The sequence below is a fragment of the Glycine max genome, chromosome 2 (genome assembly GCF_000004515.6).
Source record: "Glycine max cultivar Williams 82 chromosome 2, Glycine_max_v4.0, whole genome shotgun sequence".
Classification (NCBI taxonomy): Eukaryota; Viridiplantae; Streptophyta; class Magnoliopsida; order Fabales; family Fabaceae; genus Glycine; species Glycine max.
Window position 1 is genome coordinate 40,026,670 of NC_016089.4, and position 10,711 is coordinate 40,037,380.

Below are 10,711 nucleotides of genomic sequence, written 5' to 3' on the forward strand. Positions count from 1 at the left end.
GGGTGACATCGACTGGGATGACATTCTCTGCCAGTTTTACATATGTAGAGGGTGAACGCATTAATAATTTGGCCTGGGCTTTACAACGCTTCCGGGTCCTTTTTTTAAAGCGTGATGCCCTCCCTGGAGTTATTGTCACTGACAGAGACCAAGCATTGATGAATGCAGTGAAGGATGTATTCCCTGAATGCACAAATTTGTTGTGCAGCTTTCACATAAACAACAATGTGAAGGCCAAATGTAAATCACTACTTGCGCAAAAAAATGCTTGGAATTATGTCATGGATTGCTGGGGATGTCTGACTGATTGTCCTTCAAAACAACAGTTTGATGAATGCCTGAAAAAGTTCGAAATGGCTTGCGCACCTTGGCCAATGTGTGTAGACTATGTGGAGGAAACATGGATAATACCACACAAGGAAAAATTTGTTTCCGCTTGGACTAATAAGGTGATGCACTTAGGAAACACAACAACAAACAGGTACGAAACTGTTCAACTATTTTTATTAACGTTGACGAATTTATGGAATTGTGTTATTGTATGTGTTTATTTTTATTTGTGTATTTGAAATGTAGGGTTGAATCTGCTCACTCGTCTTTAAAAAGGTTGTTACAAAATAGCATTGGAGACTTATGCAGTGTGTGGGATGCCATGAACAACATGATTGCGTTGCAGCACACGGAGATTAAAGCATCATTTGAAACAAGTACACATGTCATTGGACATGTGTTCAAAAAAACCTTATACATGAGGCTTCTTGGAATGGTTTCAAAGTATGCTTTAAATCAGATTGCTGCTGAATTAGAGCGTGTTGACTATGCTGGCAAGAATCCCTCAAGTTGTGGTTGCGTGATGAGAACCACGCTTGGTCTTCCTTGTGCTTGTGAGCTATCCAAATATGTTAGTGGTTGCATCCCACTGGATTCAATCCATATGTTATGGAGGAGACTCAGTTTTTCAGACCAAGGGTTATCTGAGCCTGAGGTGAGCATCAAGGAAGTAATGGAAACAATATCCAAAAGATTCAAAGAACTTGATGTTGGTGGCAAGTTTACTCTGAAGACTAAACTTTGGGAAATTGCATACCCTGATCAGCATTTGATGTGTCCTCCTCCAGCAAAGGTTAACACAAAGGGGGCACCAAAGAAAGCTATGAGCAGAAACCCAAGGTCAACAAAGCGCGATCCATCTTACTGGGAGTATGTAGATGCCTTTGAATCTATGCAAAATAGCAATTTGTCGGTGAGGCGTACTGCATCATCCTCTGAGCAACTGAATCGAACAACAATGATGCCCATGTTGGACCAGTTTCATCCATTTATGCACAACTTCATTGATAAGATTGTTGATGTCAAAGCTGATGGTAACTGTGGATATCGATCGGTTGTCGGTTTATTAGGTATGGGTCAAGACTCTTGGTCGGTGGTCTGCAACCATCTGCTTAAAGAACTTGCCAAATTCTCAAAAGACTATATCAAGCTCTTTGGTGGCACAGAGAGATTTGAGGAATTAAGGATGTCACTACTTGTTGATGGGTTAACCAAGGTATGTAATTTATGTATTTGATTTTTAAGACTTTACTTTGAAATTAAGTTTGACGTGTATATTTGTTTCATTCAGGTGACTACGGATAAGTGGATGGATATAACGGACGTGGTGCATGTTATTGCATCAAGGTATAACGTAATCATTGTATCCTTGTCTAAACAACAAAGCACGACATTCTTTCCTCTTAGAAGTCAACCGCTGGCAAATTCTTCATTGCTTCGTATAATTTGTATCGGTCATGTGTATGACAATCATTTTGTTGAGGTACATTGAAGATATGAAGTGTTTTTTTTATATTTATGCAATGAGATTTGTAGGATTGAGTTAACACTTTTTTCGCATGTACAACAGGTTTATTTAAAAGAATGTTGTCCCTTACCACCTGTAGCATTGCTATGGTCTAGCAATTGTCATCTGCAGGCGCAGTCATTGCCAAATCCATATATTAGCAGAATGTAGCATTACAAGAGCTTCGTGATGTTCAAGAGAGACTATGTTGACATAAATGATGATTGAACATGTAATTTATAATGATTGATCATTTTGAATTGGATATTCACATTCATTTGTTATGTCCACAACAAAATTATTACTTAATTCTAAAAAAACATGTATGGTATATCGTTGTCTGAGTTGAATACACATTGTGAAAAAACGTGTATGCTAAATTGTTGTCTGCATTAACATAAAGCACGTGAAAGGACCCTGCACAACATGACTACACATGCAGATTTGATGCAAGCTAAAGCATGTCATGTCATTGGTGTAGTTGACAACACATACAGAAAGTATGTGCATGCATATTTTTTATCTTTAAAAAATGCAGCATTGATATTAAAACTCATCTATATATATGACATAGCCTAACACTGTAAAAAAATCACAAGTTTCAGTCTTAACCCAACTCTTACAAAAAACTATGGCATTCTTGGGAGAGACAAGCAGTTAGACAGTTGTGAACTCCACATTAGATTTTATTTTTCCAAATGGATCCATTGTTCACAATGACAGTGGTGTTTCCTTTCAAGCTTCCACTCCAGTTCCCATTCGAGTACCTAACGGGTGTGATTTTCAAACGTTAAAAACCAAAATACACAATACCCTTAAGCTAATCGACAAGCAATTTTTGGATGAAATTTACTACCGGTAGCCTTTCACATATGCAGGTAATCAATTTCGGTTTCAATGTATGCAACTGAAAGATGATGCTGATGTTAACTGAAATTCTGATACCAGGGGACAGATGTCGTACCGGATGTCACGACATCACGCTTCAGAACATGCAGATTATATGTGTCCGTATGAACAGATTAAACAAGTAAATAACACAAGAGAATTGTTTACCCAGTTCGGTGCAACCTCACCTACATCTGGGGGCTACCAAGCCAGGGAGGAAATCCACTCTCAATAGTGTTAGTTCAAGGTCTAACAGCCCCTGTTTACAACCTTCTCACCTAACCACTACCCGTGCGATCTCTACCTAAGAGCCACTCTTAGATATGAGAACCTCTGCTCACTCCCTCTCACTCACACTCCCGTGTTTACAATTAAGTCAAAGACACACCAGAGATCAACTCTGAACAAAAGAGATCAACTCTACACACTAGAGATCAACTCTAGACACAAGAGATCAACTCTACACACATAGGTCCAACACTTGATGCTAGGGTACCATCAAGGTGGCTCACAAAAGACTCAAGTCCCAAAACTCACAAAATAACTCTTCAATCCCGGACTTGGTACAGAACTCGTGCAGCCTCCATGATTATATAGCAATTTGCGTTTCTGGGCTGCAACGCCTTGATGCTGGAGGAGATCTATCTTCTTCTGAAAAATTCTGCAGTTAAAGAACTAAAAGATAACTTTTGATCTTTTAGTTTGAATCTTTAATCTTTAATCTTTAATCCCTGAACGAACTCTTCTACTTTGAAATTCGAACTTTAATGATCTTTTAATTCGTTCCAGAAGATAGATCATCTAATCTCTTGCTAACTGCACAATAATCTGTTAAAGATATAACATATTTATATGTCCAGTATTTTCGGGCCGGATGTCAGGACATCGTGTCCGACATCGTGGATCCTGCAGCTTCACTTCTGCACTTGACTTTTATCTTGCATTGTACAGCAACTCCAGTATTCTCGGGCAGGATGTCAGGACATTGTATCCGACATCGTGGATCCTGCAACTTCAATTCTTCATTTGACATTTTATCTTGCCTTGTGCATTGTGCAGCCCGATCTTATTCCTTGACATAACGTTGGACATCATGTGCAGCAACTCCAGCTTTCCTTCATTGTCTAAGTGCTTATGTTTTAACAAAATCTTAGCCAATCTTTTAAAGCTCAGTAGAGCTAAACACTAACATTAACACAATGTTAATGTGTAATCATGAATTTTCGTTTGTTGGTCCGATTGAGTTATTATGTAGCATTGCTAGAACCCCAGATGGTATTTTAAACTAACTTCAAGCTACTATGACCCCTACTCATGATGCCCTGCTATATTACAATGGGAGGTGAAACATGTCACGCCAAAATGAGTTTGTTGGTTACTCATTCATAGGAAAAAATCCCAAAAAGTTTGGCATTCCCACCGGATGTACCATGGATGAACTGAAGGATTTGATCAAGCAAGTTGTGCCTACTGGGATTCCCCTTATGGTATTCATGAAACACAAATGGTAAGGCGATTGTTTTTTTGGAAACCAAGTCACCATGAGTATTCAGAAAAAGTTATAAAATTCAAAATAATTGAACTCAAAGCCAATTATGACATGATGAAGGTGTTGATTGAGTCTAACTACTGAAAAAAAATTGGGCCAATAGAAATTTTAACTGCTTTTAGTAAACCTGTACCGGAAATGAAAGACGAGTTGTCCTTGTCGCAAAATTAGCATGAGTTAGTTGTAGTATTTAATGCAAATTTAATTTCGTTCGACTATGTTGAAGTTTATGTACTGTTTGAATTCATGTATCACATAATTGTTTTGTTTCTAGAAATGGAAGATGAGTTGTCGTTCTCTGTTAAATTTGATTTCTACTACTTTTATTTTTTTGTCGGTCTTCCAATTTTATTTTAAATATAAAAAAACAACTACAACAACTGAAAAAATTACAATTAATTATTTAAACTCGAGTAGTTCATTTTTTTTAAAGAAACTACTATAAAATAAAAATTTAATTAAAATACATTTTGTCATCAATTAAAAATAATTTAATGTTGAACTAATTAAAAATATTTAACAAAGTACATTTAACTCTGATTCAAAATATGGAAATGAAGAAAATAAATAAATTATGAGTCAATTATTAATTTAATATGTTGTATAATGCTTCAAATGAGAAGGTTTTATTTTTTAGTCTCTCAAATTAGAAGGTTTTATTTTTTAGTCTCTTAAAATAAAATATAAATGTTATGCCTAATTATAAAATTATAAAATATAAATACGGATTTTTATCTGAGGAGAGAAATTAAAAAAAAATTTAATTTGATAGAATAAAATTATAATTTTTTTAATTAGAAGTTTTTCAAGCATGTGTGTCCATGTTTTCAACCTCTTTATTTCAATTTCCATTTTTTTTAATTTATTCTTTTCTACACCCTTTTCAACTTCTTTATTTCAATTATATTTAAAGTTATATTAAAAATTACTTTTTATTAGTTGGTAAACTAAGTTAACTAGACCATTTATAATAATTTACATATACTATAACTAAGTTAACTAGACCATTTTAATAACGCGCGTGTATATAGACACAAATGTAAAATACGAGATAAGATTCTAGGTTTTTATTTTGATAGAATAAAATTATAAAATTTTATAAGCTAGATTAGGCAAAGGGAATACATAATCAATGGAAATAAATAAAACTAACATTACTAAAGGAAATAAATAAAACAAACATTACTAATGAAGTCAGTTCAAGTACAATATCTGTATATACATCGAATATCAATATAAAATATGTAAATAAACTATGCCTGATCCGTGCGCCGCCTGCGTCGAGACCTAACATATACTAGCTGGTCCTATGTGACACTCCTGGCCATCCTGAGGCATTCTTCAATCACCTCATGTGTCGATGAGCCTGGTGTGACCACCCCTAGGCTCAGATGGCACTCCAACCTCTCAGCAATCCCATGGCAAACTTCCTGTTAAATACAAAACAAACAGATTACACAAATTATTATGAAAACATTGATGTAAATGACGTAAATTATTAGTATTACTTACCACTGCATGTTTAGGCTCTTCCACAGTGGGCCTCGCAAATGTCGACGGTGCTCCTGGCTTCGACACGTGAAGGATATCTGTCTGTGGGGCCTGAGGGACGACTCAGGGCTGTGGAGCATGACCATCTGGCAGAGGATCTGATGTGTGGCCTGGTGTCATGAAAGGATGCGAAATGCGGAAGAACCAGTCCATGTAGTCGCTGGCACACTGACCTGGCACGGCGCACACCTCACCTGCTTGAACCATATGATCTGAGTAGTGCATCCACCTGTCGTGTATATCATCATACAACACCCATGAATTGGCAGGCAGAGCAGGAATGGTCTGGGTGTATCCAAACTGCCACACGACCCTCTCTAGTCGGTAATACACAGCAACAGGCCCCCAGCGTAGGAGACCGGAATAGCATGAAATCAAATGGAAGTCCCGGACTGGTCGGTGCTCCCCATATGAGATCCAACAGACATCCGGAATCCGGAGTTGGTCCAGGTGCTCCCTGTACGCCGGTGTATGTATGCTCTTCACGGTCTTCTTCTTCGCAATCCACCTATAGGCATGCGGTGAATCCTCGTCGTAGTCTTGATCAGCAATGGACTCCGTGGCTGAGGAAAAGTGCTCGTATATCCAACACTACAGAGGTAACATCAAAATGATAAACATTAATAATGAAAGTCTAACAAAATTTAAAGTTAAACATTGTTGAACCTCAACGATTGAAAAACATGTTTGTTACCTGCAGTAGTGTGATGTAACCGCCAAGCTGTCGGCTGTTGCTGATAGAGGCATCATTCAGTTGATCGTACATATGCACCAGTGCAGCCACTCCCCATGCGTACCTCCCGGTCTGACTGAGGTCACGAAGGGCCTCCAAATACACAACATGCACATTGGTTGCACTCTTGTTAGCAAACAGAGTGCAACCCAGAAGATGAAGAAGATATGCGCGAGCCGCAGCTGTCCAATGACCTGCCTGGCATCGGCGCTCCTAGATATCACGTACCCATTGCAGGCGTACGTACGGTCCACGACACTGCCCTGTCCCAGCCCTAGCAGCCTCTGCAAAGACCATCAATAAGTCCACCAGCATCTGAACCGCATCATCCATGTGCAAGGGCTGAAAAGCATGCAAGTCGCCAACCACGGGCAAATGCAGAAGCGAGGAGACGTCATCCAGCATAATCGTCAACTCTCCCACAGGGAGATGGAAACTAGACGTCTCCCGGTGCCACCGCTTGAAAAACGAGGACAAAAGTCCCTGATCGCTAGTGTCTACCGAACACATGATCAGAGGACTTAGTCCTATCCCAGAAACTAGTCCCTCAATGGCAGGGACAGGTCTGCCTAAACTATGGACCTTCCTCCTGTGAGAGGATAATTTCAACTCAGGACGCTCCTGAATTGAAGTATAAAGGAATGCAAAATTCGTTAAAATCATCATTTAAAGGAAAACTAATTTCAATCATAAAGTATAATTAACAAGTAACTAAAAATAAATATTATAAATATCTCTCCCGTCTATACGCTGCAAGCAACGTGATCTGCATACTGGGTCAGCACGGATGGGTCGCTCGGACCACCCGGAAATCCCTCATGCTCATCCTCAGCAACCTGCGTGCCTGTGTCTGCAGGAATGTCTGCCCTAGTGTCTTCTACATCAGCTAGTGCCATCGGGTCAACGGGAAATACGTCAGCCTCTACATCTGGCGCAGGGACCATTGGCTCATCTTGCGCCACAATCATAGGTACTCGCTGCCTCCGTGCGGATGCGGTAGGCCGTCGACGCTTCGGAGCATCATCGGAATCATCACAATCTCCTCTGCCCACACCTCTACCAATAATGTGACCTAATGATACAATCCTACCCCGCAAGGGCATTGGATAGAAGACTCCAAGAAGATTGGGCCAAAGATGCAAGAGAAGGCCCTAAGGTTCTCATGAGCCTTTGGGTAGATTTCGGGCCCATGGGCTAAGTATGAACCCACTTATCTTAGTACATATTAGATTAAGGTTTCATTATTTTTGGGCCGTGGCACTCCATAATGTAGGTAAGGTACCCTAGAAATGTAGGATTTTTTAGCCCTTGTATTTTAGGGCACCTAGACTAGTTTTTGTATTAGGGGTAGTTTTGTAATTTCACATGCATTAAGTGAATATTTGATGTGTGTGTTGGAAAATAAAGTTAATTGAATTGGGAGAAACCCAATCCAATTAAATTTTAGAGGGGGAGGTGAGCATTTGCTTGTTACACCCCATTGCCACATCATATAGTCACACTTTATGCATGTGCTTCATGCTTTACATGCCTCATGCCACCTAAGCATACTTAGTGGAGAATCTTGGACTTGATCTTGAATTAGTGGGCTGAACCATAGCTAAAATTCACTAATCATAATTAGTGAAATTTTGGCTCCAAATTTTGGTTCCACAAATTCAATTTCAAATTCAAGTGAAATTTGAATAGAAATTCAAATTGTCCTCCAATTTTGTGTGACACTTAGGTTATAAATAGAGGCCTTGTGTGTGCATTTTTTTAAACTTAAATTTCAGATTTCAGAGCTCTCTTGGAGCACAAAATTTCGTGCTCTTCTCTCCCTCTCCCTTCATTCATCTCCTTCTTCCTCTAAACTTTTATCCATGGCCTCCTATGGTGGTGAGCTTCTTCTAGACTCATCATCTCCTTGAAGTGGCGTCTCCTCTCTCTCTCTCTCTTCCTTCTCTATTCCGCTGCCATTCATCTTCCAAAAAGCAAAGGAATCCATTGATGAAGAAGATCCTAGGCCTACAAGCTCCAACGGAGCTTACATCATGTGGTATCAAGAGCATCTTCATCTAGGTGATGTTCTTTTACTTCCTCTATCTTTTTGTTCAGTGAATTCTCTTTAATTCCTTGTTCTTCATCTTATTCTCCATGTATATCCTCCATTGTCTTGTGGTTTGGTGCTGTTTAGAGTATATTCTAAAAAAATAAACCGATTAAATCTTAGATCTACACTTGTTCTTGCATTTCTATGGTTCAAATTTTGTAGATCTACTCTTGAATCTTGTTTTTGTGTTGATTTTAGGTTCTATCAATTTTCATTCGTAATATTCTTGTGCTGAACCTTTAGATCTAAATTTTCTTCCAAAATATTGATTACAAAAAAAAAACACAAAAATCTAAGTGTAAATCACTTAATCCATGTTGTCTTAGAGTCATGTTTAGTCATAGTAATTGTCACATTATGCTCTAAGTTTGTATTGAATTTTTATTTTGTTTATTGAATTCTAGATACATTAGTTCATGTATTCTTGTCATTCTTAGCCTATCTTTTGAATTTTGAGTCTAATTCATGCATGTTATTTAGTTCATAACATGTTCTAAATCAATTCCTAGAAGTAGTCTTGTTGTTGAACTCTTTTTTGTTTTCTAAGATTCCTACATGATGCCTATGATGAATTTGAGTTGTGGTGCTGAGTTGCGGCTGGATTTGTGAATCAAATAAGTCTTAAGCTCTCTTGAATTGTGTTATTCAAGATAATTGAGCATAAGCAAACAAAAATTGTAACTATCCAAGCCTTAAGCAACATAAACACTACTCTTGATTTCTAGGTTGAAATCACTGGTGCTGGCAGCTTGAACATACAAATTTGTATAAATTACTGGGAATTGGTAACTATGTTTTTTGAGCTGAAATTTTTACTAAATTTTCTAAACATCGGGACCAAAATTATAAAAAAGAACCAACCGATTTGGATTAAAGTAAAAAATAAGAAAAATCACACAAGTTGGCAGAAAAATCAGTATCCAGGAAAAAAAGTGAAAGGAAAATGTGCTTGTTGTTTTGGCTCAAAATTTGTTCTATAATTGGTGCCTATTTTATACCAATCCTAGTTCTGAAATTTAAATTGAAAATTATTGTGAAAACAAGTGCCAAAACTAAAGGTTTCTTGAGTTTTTTTTTTAGTTTTTTTTTTACTCTATTCTAGAGCCATTCTAAGTTTCTCTTTGAATCCTACCCTGCTTTTATGTGCTTTTCATTGCTTTAATTGTTGAATCATCCTTGAAAATTTGTCTTGTTTAAACTCTTTTGGTTTAGCTTTCATCTCATTTTTCGGTCTTTGGTTATTGCTTGTCTCTTTGTTTCCTTGTTTGTGAGTTGTCATATAGGGAATTGGAAAGGAGGATTGGTGTCATCCCTTGAAGAATTTGAGTCAAGAAGCAATGGGCCAACCACCTTAAGAGCTATTGGACTAAGAAGCACTCCAAATTGAGTGAAAAACTAAAGAGAGAATATCCACCACAATTGAGGACTTTTTTTTGTAATTTTGTAATTGGCAATTTGCTTTGCTTTCAAATTTTGTAACAAAAAGGTCTTTCATTGGAAGTAAGTTGGGAGCCTCCAATAGATCACCCTACTTCCATTTGTGTGTAATAATTTTAGGCAATTTTCCCTTAGGATTATGAGTGTTTTGTTGGGAACCTTAAATGTGGTCATCCAAACTGTAGAAGCAAAGCTTCATGGTGAATCAAAGGTGATTCAAAGGTGTTTTGATGATAACAATGATGATAATAAAAGATTATGACAAAGGTGATGACAAAAAGCTCAAAGATCAATCAAAGAACAACTCAAGTGAATCAAAGATCAATCAAAGAACAACTCAAGTGAATCAAAGATCAATCAAAGAACAACTCAAGTGAATCAAGAACAATTCAAGAGTTCAAGATAAGAATCAAGAAGAATTCAAGACTCAAGAAGAAAGTTAAGATTCAAGACTCAAGATTCAAGAATCAAGAGAAGGCTTAATCAAGATAAGTATAAAAAGTTCTTCTCAAAAATTGAGTAACACATGATTTTTCTCAAAACATGTTTACCAAAGAGTTTTTACTCTCAGGTAATCGATTACCAGATTGTTGTAATCAATTACCAGTGGCAAAATTGTTTTGA

General features: G+C 37.5%; 1 protein-coding gene across 1 annotated transcript; it reads right to left on the reverse strand.

Annotated features, from left to right (window-relative positions):
• Positions 1-5,888: 5,888 nt before the first annotated feature.
• LOC106797624 (protein MAIN-LIKE 1-like) lies at positions 5,889-7,661 on the reverse strand. Its single transcript, XM_014772449.1, has 4 exons — positions 7,308-7,661; positions 6,787-7,179; positions 6,520-6,651; positions 5,889-6,416 (listed from the first exon to the last, which is right to left on the reverse strand). Exons 1-4 carry the CDS (start codon positions 7,659-7,661, stop codon positions 5,889-5,891), a joined length of 1,407 nt encoding a protein of 468 aa, XP_014627935.1.
• Between the last annotated feature and the right edge of the window lie 3,050 nt (positions 7,662-10,711).

Excerpts from the sequence above, each read along its gene's own strand:
- LOC106797624 (XM_014772449.1), bottom strand. The coding sequence starts at position 7,661 with ATGCCCTTGCGGGGTAGGATTGTATCATTAGGTCACATTATTGGTAGA. Across the intron at positions 7,180-7,307 it reads CAGATCACGTTGCTTGCAGC|GAGCGTCCTGAGTTGAAATT; the intron begins GTATAGACGGGA and ends ACTTCAATTCAG. Across the intron at positions 6,652-6,786 it reads CGTACGTACGCCTGCAATGG|GCCCTTCGTGACCTCAGTCA; the intron begins GTACGTGATATC and ends GTGTATTTGGAG.